Source organism: Vipera ursinii (assembly GCF_947247035.1).
Source record: "Vipera ursinii genome assembly, chromosome: 10".
Taxonomy (NCBI): domain Eukaryota; kingdom Metazoa; phylum Chordata; class Lepidosauria; order Squamata; family Viperidae; genus Vipera; species Vipera ursinii.
The window spans coordinates 22,026,501-22,052,172 of NC_139520.1; the positions used below are offsets into that span (position 1 = coordinate 22,026,501).

The 25,672-nt window shown below is 53.1% G+C and overlaps 2 protein-coding genes across 9 annotated transcripts in view; one reads left to right on the top strand and one right to left on the bottom strand.

The window, feature by feature from the left end:
• Nucleotides 1-56: 56 nt before the first annotated feature.
• On the top strand, nt 57-6,778 carry CTU2 (cytosolic thiouridylase subunit 2). Of its 8 annotated transcripts, XM_083370517.1 has the most exons (15): nt 63-250; nt 665-739; nt 876-954; nt 1,059-1,118; nt 1,423-1,483; nt 1,933-2,042; nt 2,668-2,975; nt 3,365-3,500; nt 3,582-3,713; nt 3,800-3,891; nt 4,261-4,364; nt 4,805-4,928; nt 5,034-5,094; nt 5,403-5,461; nt 6,193-6,778. In XM_083370517.1, exons 1-15 carry the CDS (start codon nt 201-203, stop codon nt 6,242-6,244), a joined length of 1,503 nt encoding a protein of 500 aa, XP_083226643.1. In that variant the 5' UTR covers nt 63-200; the 3' UTR covers nt 6,245-6,778. The 8 variants fall into 8 exon arrangements, 7 of the variants coding, with proteins under 7 accessions (XP_083226645.1, XP_083226643.1, XP_083226641.1 ...); XM_083370515.1 differs by having other exon boundaries at nt 3,365-3,713; nt 5,403-5,559; XM_083370514.1 differs by having other exon boundaries at nt 133-487; nt 3,365-3,713.
• The window catches only part of PIEZO1 (piezo type mechanosensitive ion channel component 1 (Er blood group)), a 58,996-nt gene continuing 40,048 nt past the window's right edge, over nt 6,725-25,672 (bottom strand). The window contains exons 31-52 of the mRNA XM_083370522.1: nt 19,700-19,798; nt 18,677-18,777; nt 18,102-18,210; nt 17,884-17,982; nt 16,871-17,043; nt 16,661-16,785; nt 15,575-15,760; nt 14,772-15,030; nt 14,143-14,331; nt 13,681-13,930; nt 13,253-13,382; nt 12,477-12,624; nt 11,794-12,008; nt 11,542-11,700; nt 11,033-11,180; nt 10,483-10,671; nt 10,010-10,102; nt 9,640-9,812; nt 9,235-9,357; nt 8,954-9,033; nt 8,131-8,326; nt 6,725-7,460 (exon numbers count right to left, since the gene is read on the bottom strand). Of these exons, the coding sequence (XP_083226648.1) occupies nt 7,211-7,460; nt 8,131-8,326; nt 8,954-9,033; nt 9,235-9,357; nt 9,640-9,812; nt 10,010-10,102; nt 10,483-10,671; nt 11,033-11,180; nt 11,542-11,700; nt 11,794-12,008; nt 12,477-12,624; nt 13,253-13,382; nt 13,681-13,930; nt 14,143-14,331; nt 14,772-15,030; nt 15,575-15,760; nt 16,661-16,785; nt 16,871-17,043; nt 17,884-17,982; nt 18,102-18,210; nt 18,677-18,777; nt 19,700-19,798 (3,494 nt within the window). The 3' untranslated portion in view covers nt 6,725-7,210. The remainder of the gene's footprint in view (nt 7,461-8,130; nt 8,327-8,953; nt 9,034-9,234; nt 9,358-9,639; nt 9,813-10,009; nt 10,103-10,482; nt 10,672-11,032; nt 11,181-11,541; nt 11,701-11,793; nt 12,009-12,476; nt 12,625-13,252; nt 13,383-13,680; nt 13,931-14,142; nt 14,332-14,771; nt 15,031-15,574; nt 15,761-16,660; nt 16,786-16,870; nt 17,044-17,883; nt 17,983-18,101; nt 18,211-18,676; nt 18,778-19,699; nt 19,799-25,672) is intronic.

Here is a 25,672-nt window from a genome sequence, read left to right on the forward strand (position 1 = left end):
GCCGGGACGGGGCCGGAGTGGCTCGTCGCCGCGGCTCTCGCGAGACTTGCCGGCGACGCGACGCCATCGCGGTGCGCGGGCGCCGAAGGGCCCCTCTGGGAATCGCGGTCCCCCGGCCGGGGAAGGGAAGAGGCCGCCGAACGTCATCGGGAGGCGCCGGCGGGACTGCGCTGCTCCACGTGGCCGGGGCGGAGGCGGCGATGTGCGACGGCGGCGGGGAGCCGCTCCCGAGGGAGGCGCCGCGGGGCCGGTGAGGGAGCCCCGCCCGCCGACCCCGAGTCCCCGCGGTCGTTGGCGGAGGGGAGGCACGCCAACGAGCAATAGCAGCATTGCGTGAGCCGATAGTGGGAAGGCTGGTCGCGGGCATAGGCAGTGGCATGTTAGGCAAACTGGGCTTGAGCAAACCATGGCTCGGCGCAGCTGGTCAGCTTTTAAGGCGGGTAAGCTGCAACTCCCAGAATCCCCCATCCCGCGGATGGATCGATGGGTAGGCTGGGGAATTCTGGGAGTTGAAGTCTACTCATCTGAAAAGTTGCCAAGGTTGAAAAACACTGTTTATGCTAAAGAGGAATTGCTTTTTGCTACTGCCGCAACTTCCGCTCGGAGAGATACAGGAGGAGGATAAGACTCTTTGCAGCCTGATCTTCACTTTCTCTTCCCCAAGCTGTGACTCCAAATGCATGAAGTGCAAGGAGGGCTCCCCGGTGGTGATCATTCGTGCTGGAGATGCCTTCTGCAAGTAAGTGCAACAGGCGACTGAGGGTGAGGTGGAGAATTTTGAATAATTCAGATCGGGTCTCCCCATTCAGGTGCAGATTTTTTTTTCCCCTGGCAAGGAAGCTGGGCTTTTCCCCACACTTTCACATGCTTTGCAGGGGCTGCTTCAAGGACTACTTTGTTCACAAGTTCCGTGCCATGCTTGGGAAGAACCGCTGCATTTACCCTGGAGAGAAGGTCCTGTCCTATCATAATCTTCACTGCTGCAGGGCAAGAGATGGGCAGCACGGCAGCTAAAAGCAGGAAAGAAATTTTGTGATGCTTTCTCCCTACTGTTTTAGGTTCTCCTGGGTTTTTCAGGGGGTCTTGCCTCCAGCTCAATGTTGCGGCAGGTGCAAGAGGTATGTTTGACCTCCAAACGGGGTGGGGTGGGGGAACAGCCAAACAGCAGAAGTCCCTAGAACAGCAGCTTCTAATCTTTGCTATACTCCTAGAACACTTCTGATATATTCTTGCACCCCTTACAAAAGTTCAAAATAACGGCAATGAACTTTGTATATACAGTATAATTTTGAAGACCCAAGTTTTCGCACCCCCTGGAATATTGTCTCGCACCCTTGGTTGGGAACCTCTGCCCTAGTAGATGAAGCATGATAACCTGGGCAAAGTTTTTGAACTGAAGCCTATTTTGCTTCTCCTTGCCAGGGCCTCAACCGAGAAGCGGCCAAGAAACTTCGCTTCGTACCAGGAATAATCTATATTGACGGTTTGTGTTGGCAGCCCTGTGCATGCTTTGGGGGATATGCACGCAGTTTGTTTTGACTGAAATGCTGCGGCTTGTGAAGATGGCCACTTTCCCGAGAGATGCAGAGGGGTGTTCAGGGAAGTTGATTTCCAAAGTGGATCCCCTTTTAACATATTAACCGTTGAGCATTATGTGCATTGAAAGGTTGAAATCAGAAGTGACCCATCCTAAATCAGGAGTGGGCAATTATGTCAATTTTACACCCTGCAGACTTTAACTCCCAGAATTCCTGGTTGGCTCAGGAATTCTGGGAGTTGAAGTCCACAGGTGGTAAAGTTGACATAGTTGCCCACCCGTTCTAAATCAATGGGCAAATCTATGCCATGATGGCAGAGAACATTCCCAGGGCTGTTGAGGTTCTTTCAGACTAGCCACCTCACCTTGCTGACAGTTTTGGTTTTGCTGTGCAGAGGGAGCCGTGTGTGGACGGAGCTCGGACGAGCGAGAGAAAACCTGCAGGCAGGTTGAGGCTATCCTGCGAGCCACGGGGTTTGCCTATCATCTGGTGTTCTTGGAGGAGGTAAACATGGCTGAGATTCAGCACCCTCATTGCAGCACATTTTGATGGTACGGCATCCACAGCAGTGGCCTTAGTCAACTGGCAGGTTTGATGTGATTTGCCTGGAAGGAAATTGTATTATTGATACTAGTATTGTTCAGCAAATTAAATTAGAGCAGGGTTTCACATCCTCAGCAATTCTGGGGCTTGCTGGGGAGTTTTGAAAATTCAACTCCACATATCCTGCAGTTTCTGAGATTGAGAAACGCTGACTTAGAGCATCAGAAAGGCAGACACTAGGAAGACCCCAGGAAGGGCAGTATTATCCTTCTTCCATCAAATGTTGCTAGTATAATCCTTTGTGTCCTGAGAATGAACTTTGGCCCAGATTAGTTTGCCCACTTTTGCATTATGGAAGTAAAATAACTGAGGATCAGAGAAAAACTTGTGAAAAGGGAAGCTGATGATATAGATGCACTTCTAGTACTGTCACTTTCAGAAAAAAGAATAAGGGAAAAGTGACATTAAGCTTGACAAGGCAGGAAAGAAATACAATTCTGAGTTCTGTAAGACTGTCCAAGCAATTGTAGTTTGTGCAGGCTTCGGTCAGTGTCTGACCCAGTTATATCCTTGTGCTCTTTCGTAGGTGTTTGACCTTCCCACTTCTGTCCTGAACCCGCTTTCCCACAGCCCTGCTGACCAGGCTCCCAGCTACAAGGAAGCAGTGGCTGATTTCACGAGGTGGCGGCAGCAGCAGCAGAAGAGGGGGGACGCAGAGACTTCCCTGGAGGCCCGGCTGGCAGAGTGTAGCACGCCAGGCTGCTCGTGGCAGGAACGGTTGGCAGTTCTGGATGATGCTGGCTCTTCCCCTGCTTCCCACGTGGAAGAGCTGGCCCGCCTCTTTCGGGGCGTCAGATCCTTAACTGCAAAAGAGGAGCTTCTGCAGACTCTCCGGTGAGCTCCTTGCTCAGATCCTGAGTGAAGATGTTAATGCCCACAATGTGGGCTGGATGAGATGAGAACTAGAAAGAAGCTTTGCAGGTGTATTCACACGTTCTTGTTGTCTAGCCCTCTTAACAGAGGGTCATTCAGTGCCATATCCTAGTTCAGGAGCCTCAGGAAACAGGCCGGCATTCTTGATGGAAGGATGTCTTTGCAAGCAGCCCGTAACCAGACTTAGAGAGGGCTTCGTAGTCAAAGGCTGTTCTCTCTGGTCCTCCTAGATTGCGGATTCTGTGGTATTCTAGGCTGTTTCTAGGAAAACAACAAATGTTTTTTTCTGGGGCCCTTGTTGGATCCCAAATTCTTGGCCGGAATGAGAGAGAGATCTCTTTGCTTTTTAGGACCCACCTGATGCTGCACGTGGCTCGGAAAAATGGGTACAGGAAGGTGATGGTGGGAGATAGCTGCACCCGTGTGAGTGCTAAGCTGCTGACCAACCTCTGTCTGGGACGTGGGGCCTTCCTGGCTATGGACACGGTGAGAACAAAGTGGCTCATAGTGTTTCTCCCCCCTCCCTTTCCCTGCTCACCCTCCCTTTTCCTTTCTCCTTCCCCAAAGGGCTTCTTGGACAGCCGCTATGGGGACGTCCTGATCCTGCGCCCAATGCGGGAATATCCTGCCAAAGAGATCGCGTTCTACAACTACCTCTTTGGGGTGCCCACCGTCTTCACGCCTGGACTAGACACCAAAGTAGGCAGTTCAGAGTTTGGCTGGAGGCAGAGTGGAAGGGGACAGAGGGTCTGAGCAGGCGTGACAGATGCTTTCGCTTCCCCCAGGCCTCGGACAGATCCAGCATTCACCTTCTGATAGAGAGCTTTCTCTGCAAGCTGCAGTCGGAATTCCCTTCTACCATCAGCACGGTCTACCGGTGAGTATCCCTCCCTTCGTCCAGTAAAGGACCAACTGCTGGATGAAGTGCCTGGTAAACGATCAGCAAGGTTGCCCATTAGGCACGACTCCCTTCCCACATACTCATGGACCCTCTTCAGCTCTGGCTACATCTCCGGGCTTCTGTGGGTTGGCTTGCTTTCTGAAAATCCAGCTCAACCCTCTCTGACTGCATTTAACAGGCAGGAGGATCCTTTCAGCTCTCGACTGCAAGTGCCATCTTAAAACAAGTGGTGTCTAGTCCCAAAGGGGTTTTTATGGCCTCTTCAGGAGGTGCAAGTAGTGTGAATGGGGTAGGTGGGCTTCCCTCCATCTCTCTTGCTGATGCCCCCTCTGCTCTCTGTTCCAGGACAGGAGAGAAGCTGAGTGCAGGTCCTCGAGAGGTTGAGTCTGAAGAACCGACAGCAGCAGCCCACTGCCTCCTCTGCCTCTGCCCCCTGGACACCAATGTTGGTTAGTGGTCTTCTTAGGGGGCGGGGGGGGGAGAGACCCACTTCTAGATTAACTTTTGGTACCTGCTGGAGGTTCTAGAACAGGCAAGGGCCGAGATGCCAGATCTTTACGGTGTCAGAATTACAGCCGGTCCTTGCAGCAACCTGGGAATTGAAATGGAGGGGAGGGGTTGTTTCCCTCCCTGTTGTTTTGCCAAAGAGGCATTGAGATAAATGCAAACTTGCTGCTTCAGCCAGGAGAGTTTGCTTGCTTAAACGGAAAGATCCAGAAGTGGCTGCCTGCTGGCTTAACGTGTGCAGGGGGGCTAGCCTATCCTTGAGCCCTGGATGCTGTGAGGTTCGCTTACCTGCAATGTATAAAAATCCAGCTTCAGCCGTCACGGCTTTTGCCTCTTGGCCAAGGACCAGCTGCCAGGGGCGGTAATTCTCCCTTCCTCCCAGAGGACGGATCCTCCTTGCAGGCCACGCTGCTTTCTGAAAAGCTCAGCCGGAGGCCTCCAGGTGAGGAGGGGTGTTGCGGAGAGAGGACCCAGGCAGGTTGCTGCGCAAAACCCCCGGCAAGAAGGTAAGAGCCCTCACAAATGTACTGCTGGATGTGGTGAGCCCACTGTAGCCCCCCCCAATCAATCACCAGTCAGCACAGGTGACTGAGGTTCTGCTTTTCCTCCAGAGACACCTCCCAGCTTGTCCCGTTGCTCTGCTACGGCTGCCGTCTAACCATCAAGCAGCTGGTAAGTGTGCAAGGAAGGGCTTGTGCATCCAGAAGGGCCCATGTATGTGTTGACGCAAAGGTGTGCAACTGCTCCCAGGGCTGGGCCCGAGGCAGAAGCAGCCAGGCTGAGGACAAACAGCACTGTGGCTTGAAGTTTGGAGAATTCCTGGGGTCCCATGCTGGCTTTTGAGGTGCTTCAGGTTAAGCGGTGGGCGACTGTTGGATTGCCCTGCTATGGTTTGAGGGTAATTGAGGGGCTACCCCTTGTAAAAGTAACAAGGCTGGTGGATCCTGCTGCCCCCGCTCACTCCAACAATTCCTTTGCAGAGCTGTGTGGAGTCTCTACCCCCATACATTCACGAGGAGGCTGAGCGCCAGCGATGCAGGTATGGGGCAAAGTTGTTGCCTGAGGAATTTGTGCCAAGAGAAATGAGATTGTGCTGCTCTTCTCCGAGGCAGCAATGCAGCCCAAGGAGACTGTTGGGTATTTGCAGCTGTTTTGTCATTGGTGCATTGATGTGCTTTTCTAGCCCAGTAACAAAAGGGGCCCAAGAAGAAAAGCCAGCTCAGAGACCCCAAGACCCCACCAATTCAACCTGAGCTACATCTGCTCCCCCTGCTGTGGCCCAGACATCAGTGGCAAGGACAGAATTGGCAAAAGAGGGCAAGGGGACACAGAAGCACCCTAACAGGACGCTGCTTGCACTCCTGCAGCTGTTTTTTTTTTTTTTTTAATTCCATTTATATCCCGCCCTTCTCCGAAGACTCAGGGCGGCTTACAAGCTTAGCAGTAGCCTTCATTCTATGTATATGCCTGCTTGTTAGGGCTTTCACACACACACACCCAAGCGGCATTATTACAAAGTCAGCTTATTGCCCCCAACAATAAGCTGACTTATTGCATCCTTCAAGGACAAGTCCTTGAAGGATGCACTGGCTCCTGTTTGGAACAGGCAGTCATCCAGTTCATCAGTGTGTTTTAACTATGGCAACTTTTTAAGATACCTGGATTTCAACTCCCAGAATTCCCCAGCCGGCACGCTCTTCAAACAACCCTAGTCTAGAGTGATACGCAAACTCAGGTTTGCAGTGATGCCGGTTTCCTCTTTCTTTGCAGGGCTGTGATGAAACAAGAAATCCAGGAATTCTTGCTTGAAGATGATGGTTAATTTGCATCGTGCTTTACAGCTGGCTGAGGAATTCTGGGAGTTGAAGTCCACAAGTCTTAAAGTTGCCAAGGTTGAGGACCCCTGCTTTACAGCCTAAAGGGGTGTGGGGTTAATGCTCTTGAAGGCCTGGTGCTCTGCTTCCGCAAGTGTTTTTCAAGCAAAGAAGCCATTTTGGATCCAGCAACAGCCAGAGAAGGATCTTTCGCATGTGCCCAGTTTGGCCTCCTAAGCTCCTTGAATACGCAAGTGAACTGAATTTCTATGTTTCTACACAGGATTCAAATCCTAAAACGTATAAAGGGAGCAGGCTTACTCAAAGAAGTTTTATAAGCACCCCAAGGAAACCAGGTTCCTTCTTAGCACTCGCCCCCATCCAGACCTCCCAAGACCTCCTTTAAACTCTTGAAAATGGTTCCGGCTGCTGAACCAGAGAAACTTCTCTCCTTGGCTTCCCAAAGTCCACCTTGACTTTGCCCCACCTTTTGAAAATCACAGCTTTTTTTATTGTATAGATCTGTATAAATAAAACGACCTCCTATAGAAAAAACACTTTGTAGACTCCCAGCAGCCTTGTTTCCAGCAGCAAAATGTGTGCCGAGAGGGGGAGGGGAGGGAGGGAGGGAAGGTCGGTGGCTGCAGAGGGCGATAGGTGGGTGGCTCTGGACGTTTCAGCATCAGGACCACCATTCCTTTCCAAATACTTCCTGGTCTCCATGGGGGAAGGAAGCAGGAGTCCAGGTTTGGGAGGCGGAGCGTAAAAAGAAAAGAAAAGTGTTTAAAAAAGTGTTTTGTGTGTCTCCCCCTGCAAGTGTGGCTCAGGTTATGGGGCTGCCCCACCCGAGCCTTCAGCGGAACAGGCGGGGTGGTGTTCAGGAGCAGCAGCCGGCTGGGTCCACGCCCCGGTCCCCCCTCCTGGGCTGCGGGTCTCCCATGGCTGTTCCGTGGGTGAAGGCAGCTCCCGTCCGCTCAGTCCCTCTCCCGGGTCCACTTGATCATGGTCTCTGGCGAGCGGTAGAGGAAGATGAGCTTGGCGTACAGCTCCTCTTCCAGCTCCAGTTCCCCCGTCTCCCGAACCAGGAAGATGTTGTTGCAGAGCTTCAGGATGCGGTCCACGCAGGGCAGCTCCTCGAACATGATGGAGTGGGAGACCTCGCTGAAGAAGCCCCGCACGAACTTGCCGATCACCAGCACGATGGAGACGTAGAGGCCCATGATCCTGAGCAGAGAAAGAGCGCCTACAATGCCGCTGCGCAGCTCGCCTGGTGGGACAGGCAACCCCTCCCCCGGGCCATTGAAAGACCCCCTGACTCCGGAGCCCATTCGCACGACCGCCAAAGCACCAGCAGGCTGGCTGAGCAGGATCTGCTGGGATCTGCCAGCCCAGATCCCATGGCTTAGCCCGGGGCGTGATCTCAGCCATTTGCTTGAAAAGGGACTGAATGACCTGCCTTCCCTCTCTGATCGATGCGTGCAGGTTGTGTCACTTCAAAGCAGGAGACACCCTAATCCTGCTGTTTATTTTTAGAAACGCTTTGCAAGATGGCCATGCAAGGTGGGAGGGAGATTGGGGACACCCCCCCCCCCGCTTTTAGGTGATTAAATTTTTGCAAGCTATTAACATCTGAGGGCAAAGAAACCCTGGTTGCATTTCTTGTACAAAGGGGCAGCATTTAACCATCTTCCGAGCGTTGTCTCAGGTGGTGGACTCTAAGTGGGCCGGCTGCAGCAAAGCCAGCTGAGCCCAGGGACCCCCATTCAACTGGGGGGAGGGGCTTGCTCTTTCCCTGGGGATCTGAGGCCCAGCTTCCCTGCCACTTCCTTGCATCCATGTCTGCTCCAAGCACACCTAGCGTTCACCCTCATGGGCTGGTGGATCGGTCACTCACCCGTATCCCGCCAGGAAGCCCAGGCTGGGGGGGCTGACTTTGTCGCTGAAGATGACCATGGGCAGGATGTGGCAGTCCGCCTGGCAGTCCGCCAGCTGGATCATCCACCACTCCAGGAAGCTGGTGCTGCTGTTCCCGGGCTGGATCCGCTGCTGCTTCAGCTGCACTCGCACATCCAGGTAGCTGTCTTCTCCGTCTGGAAGAGAGGGGGAGGGGAAGAAGGTGCCGAAAAAAGCATCAGCCCGCTCGTCGAGAGCGATGTCCATCCTGGCACTGGGAACTCTATTCCTCACCAGTTGCTCCCATTTCTTTAGATCCTCCCTGCCCCAGTTGCACTGTTCAGGAGCGGCATCAGGGATTTATCTGTCCGTCGGACCATTTTGATTCCTTCTGCTGTTCTTGCTGTGGTTTCAGACTACGTACCACCAAAATTGAGGAGCGAAATTCCCAAGTTTGCTCTACACTAATTTTGGAGCTCTGTTTCAAAAGCAAGCAGGAAAGCAGAGATGGAAGGCAAGGCGCTCTCTTTTTACCTTGGAAAACCAAAAATGCCTCGGGCGTGACGTTGGCCTTTTATGAACAGGGAGACGGAGCTATTTGCCTCCTGTTCCTGCTCCCACCTTAAAAGGCCAGAAAGCTGCCCCGGCTGTTCTTGCGATGGCAGGTGGGCATTTCTGCCCATGGGGGGGGGGGGAGCCAATTCTGGCCCCTGGATTGCTTTCCAACTAGCATCAGGAACTTGCATCAACTCAGAGAGAGGAGCTGGGAAATTAAAGGGTCAGCTGTGAGTTTGTGCAAAGCCGTTTCTGCCCGGTGTCCTCACCTGGCAGCAGGGGCTCAACCGGGTCTGCCTCGGGGCCGCTGGGTGCCCGTATGTAGGGAGGGAAGAGATGGGGTATCCACCTGGGACAAGGACAAAACACAGTGAGGTAAATAAGCCTGAAAAGACAGGCAGCATTTGCACATGGGTGAAGCCACCGTGCGCTTCAGGCTCTGCAGTGTGTGAATCTAGACCCCTTTCCCCGCCTTGCTGGACCCCCCCCCCACTCCCTGGCCCATTTGGCAATGGGTGCCTTGCTGGAGGGGCAAGGACGGGGGACTCACACAGGGGCACGATGGGTGCCTTGCAGCATTCCAGCCAAATTTTGCCTCACGAGAGACTTCTGGTCCAGATCCATGGTGTGTTTCTGGGTGGTGTACTCCGTTTTTCCTCCTTTGCGGAGATCCCTGGCAATTGAGGAAGAGGAGGAGGAAGGAAGGGAATTTTAGGGTCAAGGAGAAGCGGAATAAAAGAAGGGGGTTCCACATCCCTTTGTCACACACAACCCTCCATCCAAGGAGCTCTTTTGCACCTGCAACCTCTCCTAAGCCTCAAAATGCCCGAAGCAGCACTCTTCGGGGCTGCACAGGGCTGTCCCAGGCACACCCCACAAGGCCAAAAGGGGCGTCTGGCTTAAGCAGGCGGAGCACCGCCCTGCAAGGGAGGCTTTCTGGCCCCGGTTGACGTACCTTTGGAAGTTCCAGGTGAAACGCAGAGTGATGTCCGAGGAGCCGTTGTGCAGCTCCTGCCAGAGCTGCTCACGGCTGGGGGGGCTGATACTCCACAGGGATCCGGAGCTGCCCTCAATGCGGGCCCAGGCGATGTCCTCGTAGCCGTACTGGGTGATGAACTGCATGGCCAGCTGGGGGCAGCAGAGAGTCCCAGGCCGGGTCAGCAGAGCACAGCCTGGCAGCCCCCCCCCCCGTCCCTGTTCAGGCCAAGCCCACCCTGCCAGGGCTTCCTTCCATTTGAATGGGTGGGGGAAAGATGCTGATCCTCCCACCCCCTTGAACGAGGGGATGCCCCTCCTGCCTGCCCTCCCATCTGGCTAGGACTCACCGGCTGCCGCTCAAACTGATTTGTCAACTGTTCGTAGTCCTGAGGGGAGAAAGGCTGGACGGACTGCTGCTGGGCGCTCATGGTGAAGAGGGGCTGAAGAAGAAGCAAGGGGGTGGGGTGAAGGGAAGCCACAGCTTCAGGGACACGTTTCAACAGCATCGCACTCGTAGCTGCCACAGGGAAACCATCAACAGAGAGAAGGTCCCAAGAGGCAGAGGGGCTGCGGGGTGTGTGTGTGTCTAGAGCTGCCCAATCTATGGGTCTCTTTGGGTGCCAGGCGCTAGCAAGGCACTTGGGCTGCAACTGCTATAATAGCTAAGCCCGTCTGCCCCTTAAAACTGACATGGGCCATGGCCAGGCTACAATATCCAGCCAGCGTGGCTAACCGAAAGGGATGCTGGGAGCTGTAGTCTGCAACATTTGCAAATTGGGTGGCCTGTTGTTTTGCTTCTCTGTAAGGCAGTTCCTCTTACCTCGTAGCCTCCCAACTTGAGGGTAACTGTGACATCGATGGGGTGGTTGACCACCCCCACCACGGAGCGCACGAGGGACATGAATAGCAGTGGGAACCAGATGATGCAGATGAGGAAGAGGATGATGAGGCCTCCCATACCGTATTTGACAATCTTCTTCTTTTTCTGACCCTTGGGTTGGGGGTATTTCTGCAGGAGGGGAGAGGGGGTCAGCTCTGGCACAGGAAATCTTCTGCAAAAAGCTTCCGTTTAAGTTGTGTTGGGCTTGTAGGGTTAGGGTTACATCACAATGAACTCGGAGAGCAAAATGGACTTCGCCAACAAACTCAGAGTTCTTGGGTATGGTTAGGAGGGCACTTACTTTTCTAGGCTGCCGTATCTATGTTTCCTGGTAAAATACATGGGAAAATCCCATTGGAGGAAAATTCCACTTACGACTATCATCTTACTGAAGGCCACCATTCTCACTAGGGCTACGGGAATTGTCCTGGGGAAGAGACCCTCGGGGACCCAGCTCCACCAGGCTTCCTCCCCTTCCACGGAGGCCCACCTTCTCCATCTCACGATTGCACTTGATGATGAAGATGTTGGCATAGATATCTTCCACACACATCCAGTCGGAGAGGGACAGGGTGGTGTCCGTCCAGACCCAGTCCATGACAGCTCGCAGCTCCACCAGGAAAGGCACCAGGCGAAACCTGTGGAGCCACGAGACCCACCTTCAGATCCCTCAGGGGTGGATTCTGGTTGACGCTGGACAATTCTGCGGAAATCCATGTCACCATTTCCCCCTGACCATCATGGTGCATGGTGCTTACCACGATGCATGGTAAGGAAATGGGGCACCAGGTGTAGAGACACATGGAGGCATGGGATGTGGTGGAATCCATGTTCTCAGCTGCCCGCCCAAAGAAAGGTCTGCAAGTTCTACCTTGCTGCAAAGCGTTCTAGTTTCCCCCTAAAAGGTCCTGCTGTCTGCCTCTGCTTAAAGGACTCCATATCAGGCTCTATGCCTCCCAGCAGCCCCCTCCCCTATTTTGCTGGGGGATCAGCTGTTACCCTTGGAAGAGGAAGAGATTCAGGTGGTTGTACTTCTTGGTGAGGAAATTCCCCAAGATGCGGGTGGGGTAACCGCAACGAATCTGGTAGGCAGAGAGGCCAAAGTAGATGCACTTGACAAAGTACCACAGCTGGGCCACCGTATTCTGGCTGAACCTCCTGGGGAGGGAGATCAAGGATGAACCAACCTCCACACCCCTCAAAGGAGCAGGCCTAAGTCAGGGCAGGGGAGGCAAAGGAACAGCCGCGCACCTCTCTGTGACGGCAGGTAAAATGAAGAACATCCAGATGTGAATGCCAAAGACCAAGATGACCTGGAAGATGAGCTTGCCCAGGACGCTCTTGCGCAGGTAGAGAGCCCGGTCAACCACCATGGTGGAGAACTGAATCAGAAGCATCACCAGGAACGCCTGGGGCACCTGGTCTTCGGAGAGCGAGGAGGTGATGTCGGCTGCAGCCGAGTGTTTCTGCAGCGGAAGAGAAGCTCAGGTAGGAAGGACAGGCAAACACAAAGATGCCCCAAGTTTCCTAGGAAATGTTCTCCTCCTGTCCAGGGACCCCCAAGCTAACTGTCCCTGGTACAGCACGGGTGAACCTGTGCTGAATTTTAGCCATGCTTGGAATTTGCCCCTCTGTTTTACCCAAAGCTCAAAGGGAGGGTGGTCCCCAGGCAGCAGGTAAGCCCACTGGAGACCCCTGTTCCTTCATCCCCTTCATTTGGTCCCTCCTCAGCTGACAGAGTTCAGTCCTGCAGTATTCTGATTCCTAAAGTTCTGCTGGAATAGTCCAAAAAGCACCTGCTAGGTGCCCAGTGACTACAACTCCAGAATTCCCAGCAGGTGACCAAGACCTCCGGGTGGGAAGTGTCACCCGGGGAAAACCAGGGCAACAGCTTGAGGAAAGCTTCAGGTCCCGACTGGCCCTGCCAGACTTACTCCAAAGGCCCAGAAGCCAAAGATGATGATGATGAAGTCCACCACATCAGCCAGGAACATGAGAGCGTAAACATCTGTGGCAGCACGGTACTTGCTGTGCAGGATGTCCTGGAAGAACTGGCACGCTGGCTGGAAGGCGCGCTCTCTTCTGGAGGAAGAGGGATGAAGAGGGTGGAGTAAGGACGTGTGGGTGTGTTTTCCCCGGGGCGCTCCAGCGCAGAACTGCCAGTGGCCAGGAAGTTCAGACCCAGGTCACTTGTGTAGGGTGCAAGGAAGGACCCAGCGGAGTCACAGAGAAGGTGGGCTTATGGACAGGCTGCACATTGGGCTGAGCCACGAACACAGTGATTGTAGAGAAGGAGGAAGGGTGGACCCTGATGGAGATATGCAGGAAGGGGGTCCTAGGGAAACGGGGCTGACGTGTGTTTAAGGTCCAGAGCGATGAGGTAACATGGGGAAGAGGCTCAGGCAGACACCTCACCGATTCACAGAAGTATAAGGGGGGTGGGGAGGATGTCCAGCACAATCTGACTTGCAAGGTTCTGTTATTAGGGCCCATCTCCGCCAAGCAGTCTTTGCTGTGGCACTGATTTCCCTGTCTGGTCCATCTAACAGGGACGGCAAAGGCTGAACACAAGATATGAACCTGCCACAGCCTGACTCACGGGAGGAAGGGCCCAAACACGACAAGCACTATTTCTGGGGGAGGAGAATCCACACAAAGATTGTTGCCTGCCCCTCCCCTCCCACCACCAGCCCAGTTATCCAGCACTTACGCAGAAGCAACGAAACGCTTCACTTGGCGTTTGGCAGCCTTCATCTTTTCTCCGGATGGGCCTGCCTTCTTCTTCTCCTCCTCTTCCTCCTCCTCCACCACCTTTTCCTCTCCTTCCTGCTCCTCAACCTCTGGGCGGGGTGGGGGATGGGAAAGAGAGGAACAGGATGAACTATTGGCCAACCTCTGTGCTTTAGCTAGGGAGCATTTACCCATCCCCCTCACCCCCCACCCCCGAATCATCCCAGCCAAATTAACTCTCTTGGCATAGGGCCTGCAAGGGTGGGGATCCTCTGTTAATCTGTGCCCTCCAACGGGACCCAGATGGCCACGTCAATCAATCTAATCAATGCAACCATTGAACAAGCAAGCAAACTTAGTCTCCCACCCTTCCACTTTTCAGCTCCCTCTGTAGCGGTCACTACGCACCTGCCTCCCTTTGGTCATCCAGAGATTTGCTCAGTTGCTTCTTCTTTCCCCCTTTCTTTCTGAACCGTGACCGGATCCCCTTCTGCGCTTCTGGCTCCATCTTCTCCTCCACCACCACGTTCTCTGCCTCGGAGCTGGCCAATGCCACTGGCTCTGCCTCGTCCTCTTCTTTGGCCGCATCTGCCGACTCTTCTGTCTCCAGCTGAGGTTTGGCCAGCAGGTCTTCTTCATGGTCCCACAGGCCATAGCTCTGGAGAGGACAACTCATTCAGAAAGGGACCACGCTGTGCTGCAGAACCCAGACGCAGCGAAGCCTGGGAGAAACAAGTCCAGGCCACCCCAGATGGGTCTCTGGCTCCAGTTCCTAGCAACTTCCCCCATCTCACGTTCTTTGGCAGATGTCACCGGCCTCATCCACAGCTGCTCTCCCAGCCCAGGTGGGAGTTCCAGCCTCTCTCTTACCAGCAGCAGGGAGCGGTGGAAGAAGAGCACCAGCAGCTGAATCAGGTCGTATTTGATGTAATTGTCTGTCTTCTCAATGCCCAGGATGCGAGGCGCAAAGAAAGGCTTCCCCTCGTAGCGCACCACGCTGGTGTAGCTGTTCCAGGGGAAGAAGCCGAACTGGAAAAGGTACTTGAGCACCACCATCACCTGTGCAAGAAGAGAGGCTTGAGAGTCCAGCGGAGAAGAGCTCTAGAACAGGGACAAAGATTTTCTGCCAGAAGTGTCTTCTCACAAGGAACAATGTGAGGCAGCATCTTTCCTCATTATCTGAAACCCAGCGGCTAAAGATAAATTGCCTCTGAGGCTCAACTCTCAACCATCATAATGAGTCCAGAGCATGGGCTAGACTCAGCCAGTATCTTCAGCCTTTGTGGCTCAACCACGATCTCTCCTGAAACTTGACAAAGCCACAAAGGAGGTTCCTACTGAGTGTTGAGCTGTCTTCTTCCTCTTCTTTTGTTCTACCCCAACAACAAGAATCCTAAGCCACAGTTCCTCAAGCTGGCCCTCTCCAGTTTCTCCCCATCAAAATTAGCTTCAGAAACTTCCTCCCGCCCCCCCCCCCCCGTGCTGAAGGAGGGCCCCACCTCTGTGTAGACGATGGCCGTCATCCAGAAGGACTTGCTGGGCCGCGGGATGGAGAGCATGGCCCACAGGAACATGAGGATGGGCAGGACGATCGAGATGACCGAGGCTGTGACCATGTTGTTGAGGATGATGATGAAGTAACACAGCAGGTCCGAGTGCCCGGCCACAAAGTGGTAACAGGCCACCAGCAGCTGCACAAAGCGGTTTTGGGAGCGGTAGAACTGCTCAGATTCCTCCAGCTCCTCAAAAGAGACACATCTGGAAGACGGAAGGGACAGGTGTGTGCGTGTGGGGGGGAGGAGGTTGGGAAATCTACAATGAGGAGCAAAGTTCTTCCAAACTGTAATCACCACACCCACCACCACCTGCATGGTTCACAGAGCTTCTGTATTATACTGAGCTTGTAATTCCCACAATGATCCTCTCTGCCTGGGAATTCTGGGAGTTGAAGATCACAAGACTTAAAAGTTGCCAAGGATGGAGAACCCTGCTCTGGAGGACTCTTGCACACAATGTTGGTCTTTATCTTTGAACTGTGCTTTCCCCCAAAACACAGACTGTCCTGTGAACTTTGTAGTAACACTCCTGCCTTACCGTTTGGGAAATCCTTAAGGCACCCAGAAATTATAGTCTTACAGTTTTTCCTACATGCTGAACTGGGACCTCCATGCCAACTTTTGAAGCTGCATATCTTTAACCGGGTGATGTTAATGGAATCTCAGGCACACGTGACCCTAAGAAGCCAAGATACGCGGGGCGGGGGGGGGCAGGGGGGGCGGCCCTTGCTTGCCCAACGCAGTACCTGTTCAGTAGCAATTCACTGGCGGTGCGGGGGCGACTCTTAGCACAAGCCAGCAACTCCTGGGAGTTGCTGGGAAGGAGTCCTGCGTTGTCTGGAAGATCCACGGTTGGAATTTGCTCCTCGCTGGCGCTTCGAGATTCGTAGCCGGTGCTGTCAGCACTGAAAACCTCTGGCCCGTCGCAGCCACTGTGAAGTCACAACGGGGGCTAAGCAGCGTCTCACAACAAGGGGCTTCAGTTAGCTGAAGTTGGTGCAAACTTGACTGAATTCACCTTTTCCCAGTTCACCTCACAGGTCTGTCCCAAAGCTGCTTTTCCAAAAAGTAACTGGACTTCTGTGGTTTTTTCCCTCGAAAACATTTTGCTTCCCATCCGAGAAGCTTGTTCAGTTCGCTTCTCATCCAAGCTTCTTGGATGAGAAGCAAAAAGTTTTCAAGGAAAAAAACAAAGTCCAGTTGCCTTTTGGAAAAAAAAACACGTTTGGGACAACCATGACCTGGATGATGGAGACTCTCCAGAGACATTCACACAACATGCTACACAAGACGCTAACTAAGTGCACCAGCTGGTACGCCTAACGTTGGAGCCACTAAGAAAATGAACTCAGCCTGAAACTGTCCAAGTCTACTGTTGGAAGGGCTCTAAGAGGTCATCCAACCCTATTTCAATCAATACGAGAGACTGAACTGCCAACTTCCTCGTAGGTGGCTGTCAACGGCCTCCAGGGAAGGAGAAGGCACCCACCACCCAGGGGCTGTCGCGGCAGTTGCCCCCAAAGCAGGGCTGCAAGATGGTGGAGAGAAAAAGGATGACGGCGAGGGAGGGGGAGGCAGAACCGAGGGCTAGAAAGCCTGGGGGATCCACCTCCAAGACAGGATCCTTGTCCTGAGCTGGTCTGGCACAACGGGTCCAACTTTCTGTTCCTGGGAAGGTGGCCCCGTTATACGTCCAGGGGTGCTCCTTCCTCAACTCCTGTGCCCTACAGGGAGCAGGCACACCCTCTGGGCCCACAACCCCACCTACACAAGGCAGAGCTGCCCCAATCCTTGCCTTCCGGCTTCCCCTCCCCGGCCCCATATGCACCTGCCTGGAAGCCAAGCTGTTGGGCGATACTGCTGCCGTCCCAGGCAAGGCCGTGTCCTGCGAGGCGCTGTCGGCCGGCAGGGGTGGCTGGTATAATCTGTCCAGGATGCCTCTTTGCACCTCCTCTGCCTGCGTGGACGGGACAGAGGTGGGTCTTCCTGAGCAGGCCGAGTTCCCCTCCAACCCGGCCCCAGCCTGGCTGCTGGGCGCTCACCTCCTCCAGCTGCTGGGTGAGCACAAACCTCTCCAGGCCCAGGATGGTGGAGAGGTGCTCGTGCTCCTTGGTGAGGGCTCTCAGCCACCGGGTCAAGCCGTCCACCGTGGCCTGGCACAGCACCCACAGGAAGCGCAGGACGTTCAGCACCCGCTGCAGGACGCTGCTCTTCCCTGAGAAAAGACCCGCCCGGGTCACCCCAAAATCTCCAGGCAGAAAAGGGAGCCCGTAATAGAACGGCAGAGTCGGAAGGGACCTTGGAGGTCTTCTAGTCCAGCCCCCCGCTCAAGCAGGAGACCCTATACCATTCCAGTCAAAGGGCTGTCCAGTCTCTTCTTAAAAACCTCCAGTGAGGGAGCAGCCACAGTTTCTGGTGGCAAGCTGTTCCTCTGGTTAATTGTTCCATATACTGTATCCCTCCTCCCTTTGCTTGCAGCAAACTGCCCCTGCACATGGAGGATCCAGCTCTTACAAGGGAGTCTGTCCAAGTGGCCTACCTCTCTCTGAAGGCCGGCAACCCTGTCCAAGTTCCTGATTAACTGTGTACACATAGTCTTTGACTTATGACCAGTTACTTAGTGACTCGTCAAAGTTATGACAGACTCCCCCCAAAGGTACTTACGACCCGGTTTCAGAGTTTTGATTCCTCCACCACCACCCCATGGTCACATGACCACATTTTGGATGTTTGGCAATTACTCCGCATTTACAGACGTGTAGCATCCCACGGTCGTGACGGTTAATGACATTGCTACTGAAAACTGATGTTTACATCTGGTTTTCATGAAAAATGCCCAAAAGTAAATTATAGGTTTGTTCAATGACCATTTCACTTAATGACCAGTGCAAAAAAAGTTGAAGAAATGGAGCTGTGGAATCCTGGGAGTTGAAGTCCCCCCATCTTAAAATAGCTGAGGTTGAGAAACCTTGTCCTAAGGGACTTGGAATCTGAAGGCAGGGGTCAAAGGCGACCTGGGCATTCTCTTCCATTGCGAGCCTTGCCTTCCACCTACCTGAAGTTGTCTCCTCCCCCTCCTCCTCCTCCTCCTCCTCCTGGCTGCGTCTCTCCTCTGGCAATTCACCTGGCAGAGTCTCCTCTTTGGCCCCCTCACCTGCAAGAGGGAGAGCTGGTGTTCAGCTGGCTACACCACGCTCACCATTCACGTTCTGAATCGTGTCAGGAAAGCAGCCCTTTGTGGTCCCACAGCTGGGTTTGGAAAAAAGGTCTCACCTGGCGACGAGGTGCCTTTGGCTGGATCTGCCTCCAGTTCCTCTTTCTGCTGGCGCCGTTGCTTACGCAGGACAGTCTTCGTGCTGGTGACCCAGGCCTGGTAAGCTAGCTGGACCCAGAAGACGAAAAGAGAGACTGAGACGGCCTCATTCAACTGCTGGAGAACGTCAAGCTGAGAACGCCCCAGAAGCAGGAGAGTCCACCCCCAGGAGAACCGTCTCAGGACCACGTCCGCACGGCACAGGGCTGCCTGCCTCAAGTAGTCCCGAGAGCTTTGCCAAGGAACAACTCAAGCAGGTGGAAAGAGAAGACACAGCCACCTTGAGCACGTGCAGAGGGTATTCTTATTAATATATGGCATTCATGCAGCAGCCTATCAATGCCTGGGGAGCAGGAAAATTGTCTTTAAAAAAGAGGAATATATTTATTTATCCAGCAGCTGTGAGCCCAGCTACAAAAGAATTAGGCAGCTTTTGTACCTTGTATTGTAAAACAATTCCTATAAATCCATCCCAGCCAGCCAGTAACACCTGTGCTCCCCACGGCCTCGTAGGGGGGAATCTACCCCGCCTTACCTGGAAGGCACTCTGCTTTGGGGGCTTCGGATCCTCCACCGCCGACTCCTCGTCCTCTTCGCTGTCCGTCTCAAACAAGAAGTAATCCCCCGAGTGCAGCACTAGGAGCCCCAGAGCAAAAGGCAGCGTCAGCCGATGCCCTCCTCCTCCTCCTCCTCCCCTCCTCAACAGCCCCACATGGGTTGGGGAAGGCCACGGCTCCCTCGAGGACAGAGACATGCAGGAAAAGGGACAGAAGAACAAGAGAGCCTCTAGGCATGTACAGAGAAGGGCCACTCTGCAGGTCAAGGACAGGAAAAGAGGACAGGAAAGACTGCAGAGAGTCCAGATCAGAGGAGCTGAGCCTCAAAACCCGCCAGGACCGGCTGCTCTCCACAAGCGGCTCTTCTCGGCACTGGGTTCCAACTCCAGAGCGAGGCCAGAGTGCCGGATGACCAGCCAGAGCATCTGCGCTGAGGCTGGCTTGGAGTTGGCTCTTCCTAGATTGACCTCGTGGTGGAGAGTCAACACAGACCCGACCAAGTCCAGGGAAGCGTCCCAAACTTGTCAAGTCATCTTCCGGCATTCTTGTTAGGCTCTTTTGCTGCTGTTGTGAACTTCGGGTTTGATGCTTTGGGCCGTTTGTTGGCTCATTTCAACTTGTGATGTTGTGTTTTCGGTTGGGAAACTGCCTTGCAGGGCTTTGTCATTAAGGCAAGACGCTGCGTGCGCCCTAAACCAGGGCTTCTCAACCGTGGCAACTCCCAGAATCTCTCAACCAGCATGGGAGTTAACGCCCACCTATCTTCAAGCTGCCTAGGTGGAGAAATACTGCCCTAAAAGCATGGGTACACACCCCCTGGGGCTTGCAAATGTACCCTCCCCCCCAAAAAAATCCAGTGCGTTCCTGGGGGTGGGGGCAATGCTCAGAAGGCCCCCCTCCTGCAGCTGGACCTCCAAGGGAATTCGAGTGAGCGGGAGGGAAGATTTTTCCCAAACGGGCACCGCTCCCCCCACCCTGCTCTGTTCGTGCAAACACATTACCCCTGTAATGGCCCTGCCTCCCCCGGCAAGGAAGGGCTACTTCCTCTGGGGAGGGTACAGCAGGCGAGGTGGCGCTGCCCTCCACAGAATGTGGTTTTCCTTAGAGGGAAGAAAAGAGAAGCAGAGAAAGTCAAAAAGCTGCAGGGAGAATGTGAAGCAGCTTTCACAAGAGATCGATGGAACGTTAAGGTGCTTCCAAAGTGAAATAGGCAGAATGCATAGATGCAGTCATTATGAAGCTTTATTCATCGACAGGTTATATAAAAAGAGCTATATGGCATGGAAGCATCCATGCTTCTATGAGAGAAGATAGATAGAAAGAGAAGCAGAGCTAGAACAAAGAAGCAGCCCCTGGGCAGAGGTATTTATGGGGGGTCTCGGCCCCTCCCTAGCCATAAAACTCTCTCACCAATGGGGCCTGCTGCAGGGGAGCAAAGAAGCCTCTTTGCTCCATCTGATGACCTATTTGGGGAACTGCCATGGCTGGCACAAAACATGTAACAATTCCCCTTCTTGCCAGCCAATGACAGGGACCAGTGAATGTGTGTGAGGGGCAAGCAGGTGTCATAGACATGTATAAAAACATTCAGAAGACCAAACACAAACGCTTACACAGAAGGTTGTGCCGGTCAATGGGAAGAGGTTTGGTGAACAGATCAGCTATCTGGTCAACTGTGTTACAGTGCTCTACACGTATAAAACCCTCTTTGACAAGCTGTCTGACATTTTTATAGCGTATGTCTATGTGGCGAGATCTAGAGCCTACTGCATAAGCCTCCGAGATTGCAATGGCAGCTGTGTTGTCCTCTAGAATTTGGATGGGCAGAGGAGGAGCTGCCCAGATACTCGTTATCAGCTCATTGAACCAAGTCAAATCATTGGCCGTGTCTGACAGGCTGGCATATTCAGCCTCGGCCGTGGAGCAAGAAACAAATTTTTGCTGCCTAACATGCCAATGTATTGGGCAGCCATTTAGCAATATGAGAATACCAGAAGTGCTCCGCCTACTTTTGGTGTCGCCAGCCCAGTCTGCGTCTGAGTAAGCAGAGAGCTGGGCCGTCTCCCCCTTCTCTGGTTCCAGCACAAGGAGGGCATCGGTCGTGCCCCTGAGGTACCTAAGTACCCTCTTAACAGCAGTCCAGTGGAATTCCTTTGGGTGTTCCACATGCCTGGACAATAGATTTACAGCTAAAGCTATGTCAGGCCTGCTCCAATTGCTGATGTATAGCAAGGAGCCAATCACAGATCTGTAAAGCGTATTATCTGTGAACTCAGGACCGTCCTTGTGAGTATGGTTGTAAAAGTCGCTTTGCATTGGACTATGCGTGGGATTAGATTCTGCCATTTTGCATTTGGCCAATAACTCCTCTATCTTTTCTTTTTGAGATAGAGCGAACCCCCCCTTAGTGGCCAAAATATGCACACCCAAGTACTTATCAACCCGCCCCAAAGATTTCAAAGTGAACTTTTCTTCCAGGGCCTTGGCAAATTCATCACACCCTTCCTTGTCAGGTCCTACATATAGTAGGTCATCCACATAAACTAACACCCTTTCTGTGGTACCCTTTGAGTTGCGTGTGAAAACACATTTATCTGCACGGGATGCAGTGAAACCAACTCGTTCTAAACTTTTTCTAAGGCAGTCATACCATAGTTTCCCTGACTGCTTGAGACCATATAACCCTTTGTGAAGTAACCATGTATTTTCCCCTTCTTGCTGGTAGCCAGGAGGGGCCTTCACGTAGATCTGCCGGTCCAATTTGGCGTGGAGGTAAGCCGTCTGGATGTCGAATTGGAAGACTTCCTCCCCCAGAGCAGCTGCAGTCACGAGGGCGGTCTTGACGCTCTCTGCCCGGACAGTTGGAGAGTATGTCTCGCCATAGTCTTCCATATAGCGTTGGGCGAATCCCTGAGCTACCAAACGGGCCTTATACAGGTAGAGGCCATTGGCAAGTGGTTTTGCCTTGTAAACCCACCTTGTGCCAATGACTTTCCTCTCCTTTGGAGGTTGCAGGGGGGTGAAGACCTTGAGTTGTTTTAAGCTCTGCATTTCCTTCTCCATCGCGAGCTGCCATTTCTCCTGTTCTTCGATGGGCAGCTCCTGGATGTCAGAGAAGGATTTTGGGGTGACCACAACGCTGTTAACAGACGCGATGTGCCCAATGTCAATTCTCTTTGGCGGGATGCCTTTGTTGGACCGCTTTGACCTCCTTACCTTCTGCCACTCACCGCCTTTTTCTCCCGCGGGTTTCTGAGGCGTTGCTGGGGAACTGGACGGCTCATCCTCCCCATCTGAACCAGGTGGGATGACATCTTCGTCTTGTTCCACACTTTCGTCGGTGGCAGGGTATGTGGACGTCTCAGGTGATGTTGTAGTCGGTGTGCCCTTGTTGGGACGGTTGATATATGGGCTCAGATCATTGGAGTGTATCTGGGCCCAATTGGAGTCCTCTTCGAAGGAGGCAGATTGGGAAGTCACAATCTTGCCCCCTTCTCCCAGGAAACGGTAGGCCTTGGAGCCAGGAGCGTAGCCCAAGAACCTCAGTCTCTGGGAGACAGATCTCCCCTTCTTCCGCAGCTGCTTGGGGATGTGAACCCATGCATAGGACCCAAAAACACGTAAATGTCCAAGATTTGGTTTCCTACCATGAACTAGGAAATATGGGGTCTGGTTCACAACACTGCTCCAAGTGCGGTTTAAGGTATAATTGGCGTATTTTACCGCTTCTGCCCAGTATGATTCTGCGACCCCTGCGTCTGCAATCAGACTACGCATCATAGTTTGTAGGACTCCATTTCTTTTCTCTGCCACACCATTCTGAGCGGGGGTGAAAGGCGCGGTAAGAAAATGGCGGATGCCCTTACGCTTTACCCAGTCCTGGAATTTTCGGGACATGAACTCAGCCCCGCGGTCGCTCTGCAGTTGTGCAATCTTGGTTTTATACTGGGTCTCTACAAGGTTGTAGAGTGATTTTATGGCGTCAAAGGCTCCAGATTTTTCTGTGAGGATATACACATGGCCGTACCGTGAAAAATCATCAACTGCAGTGAGAAAATACTGACTTTTCCCTAGAGATGGTGTGAAAGGCCCGACCAAATCAACATGAACTAGTTGATATGGGAATTGGGTCTTACGCAGTGATGTTTTTGGGATAGGCGCAGCTTTCCTCTTTGACTTCTTACAGATTGCACAGTCCAGGAATACCTCACAATCTTTGAGCTGGACTCCCTCAGCAAACTCTCCCATCTTTTTAACTACAGGGAAGCTTGCATGACCTAATCTTCGGTGCAAAATATGGGCACACTTATCGTGGAGTGGCTTCCCGACTGACACCCTCTTGGCTTTGGTAGCCTTGAGCGGTGCTTCAGGTGACAGCTGAGGTTGGGATTTCTTATCCACACTGCCTTGCTGTGGGGGCTTGGATGCAACCGCTTCACCCTTGCGGTCGTTAAGCAGTCTTGGGGTTGTCTGTGAGGCCCCTTCTAAGGGGGAGAAATATGGCAAATCATCTATGATGGCTATATTTCCAATGACCCTCTGGTCCCGGGTGACATGACCTCCCCCTTTGCGAAATAAAACTTCCACCCCGTCATCGTCACATAACTTGATAATGCTCAACAGGTTGTTGGCAATAGAGGGCGCGTGTAAGACACCTTCAACTTTTCCAAGCCCGGGTAGAGAAACCGTGCCCTCCCCAATAACCAAAGCTTTATCACCGTTGGCCACCTTGACAGATGATTTCATTTTCTTTACCCTTTTAAAACCTTGACTCACATTAGTAATGTGAGATGAAGCTCCAGAGTCCAGCAACCATAAGTCAGTGGAGCTATCAGCTCTTGTGGTGGGGGCACAGGTAGATACAAGATTGTTAGTACTTTTGGCCCCGCCACGGCCCCTTCCTTGTCCCTTGCCCCTACCTTGATTGGGACCACGCTTGGGGCCTTGTTGAAAATGGGGGCAGTCCTTCTTGAGGTGCCCCTCAGAGCCACAGGTGAAACACTTGAGTAGAGCATTAACCCGCTCTGAGTTGCGGTGTCGTGTGCTGGCTGGCTGGCTGGTGACTCTGTTGTATTCTCCCGTATGTCTACGTCTGCTATCTTCGTCAATGAGTCTGCCCTCGAGGTAGGACAGAGGCATGGGTCCATCCCTGCCCCCTTCCAGGGAAATAATAAAATTGTTCCAACTTTTGTCCAGGGAAGCCACAATAACTGCGACCAAGTTCTCTTCAGGTATTCGGTAATTTTTGGACATTAGTTGCGCCCTGAGGGATTTTAATTTTCCAAGATGTTCTGCCATGCTGGCCCCAAACCTGAGTCTTGTGTTGTAAAACTCAGTTGTGAGTCTGGTGAGAGAACCCATGCTCTTGCTGTTGAATAAATTGTATAATAGGCGCAAGGCTGCACAAGCTGTGAGTCCATCTGGAATGCTAGGGAACATATTATCATCGATGGACTCCATCAGAGTGGAAAAAGTCTGTCTATGAAGCCACTCTTCTCGTGAGCTCCACGGGAAAGGTGGTGGGTTCAGGGCCATTTCAAGAATCCCATCCTTCAATAGACATACCTGCAAATTTCTATTCCAACTGTGATAGTTCTCACCCCCAATTTTCAATTTTTCAAAGTTTGGAGGCAACGGGGATGCAATTAGAAACGTATTATCCCATTCTTGGAGCATTTGGGAGGTTGGCATTGAAAAAAATGGTAAAGGTACCCCTCTAGTGGGCGTTGGTGGTATATTTCTCTGATTTTCAGATGGCCCCCCTTCTGGGTTAAAAAGCCCGTACTGGGCATGTCCGGAAAACATGTGATCAGGGGGTGGGCGGAGCCCAAGATTGCCGGCCGGCACTTGGTTTTTAAAATGCTCTGGAAATCCTTCCTGGAGCCTCCCCGGCCCTGGATTGCCTTGAAGACCTTGGGGATGGCTAAAGCCGATGCTGGAGGAGGGGGCCAACCCCCCCCCAAAGGCCAAGTAAGGAGAGCGCCTGGGCGGGGGCGAAAGGAAGACTGGGGGCCCCGGAGAGAGGGTCGGGGGCCTTGGGGGGTAATGAGCAGTCTTATAGCCATCATAGCTCACGAGGGTTTCTGCTGGAGAGAGCCCAGGAGTTTGCATGTTGCTATGGCAGGATGCCAGGGGTTGCTGGGCCTCCAGACTAAGTTGAGGCCTTTCTTTGTTAGAAAATGTGGGCGCACAGGGGGCTGCCATCTTGCTTCCTGTGCCGGGCCATGCGGTCTCCCTGGGCGCAGCCATCTTGTTTCCTGTTGCCCCAGGAAGCTGGAGGTCACAGTTAGGCAGGGGATTTCGCGCCGAAAGCCCTGGGGTCCCGGGGTTACTCAGGGTGGCAGGCGCCATATTGAGGGGCCTCGTGGTGGCTGAGGGGGGGCTTACCCGGCATCCACAGTCCTTCTGCACTGATGTCCTCCGTGGAGAGGCTTGTGGGGTCTCCTGTACTTCAAGGAGTTTTAGAAGCAGTTCCTTGCATTCTGGTGTAGACATTTGATCCACGCGTTGCTTGCGTTGGGCCCGGAGCGCTTCTGCTGCATCTTGACAGTCTTGGGCGGACTGTAAAACTTCCAAGCTTCCCTCTGTGGCGTGCAGAAGGAGGCCATCTGTGCTCTCACCTGGAGCGGGGCTTGCTTCAGGGGCTAGAGCTGTTAATCTTGATTGAAGACTCCTGGTCACAATCTGCGATTTCCGGCCATCCATTTCAGTTTCAAATCTAGGCATTAGCTGCAGGCTTTGGAAGCGTTCCCTTTAACCATCCTCTCTGCTACCAACTTGTGAAGCAGCTTTCACAAGAGATCGATGGAACGTTAAGGTGCTTCCAAAGTGAAATAGGCAGAATGCATAGATGCAGTCATTATGAAGCTTTATTCATCGACAGGTTATATAAAAAGAGCTATATGGCATGGAAGCATCCATGCTTCTATGAGAGAAGATAGATAGAAAGAGAAGCAGAGCTAGAACAAAGAAGC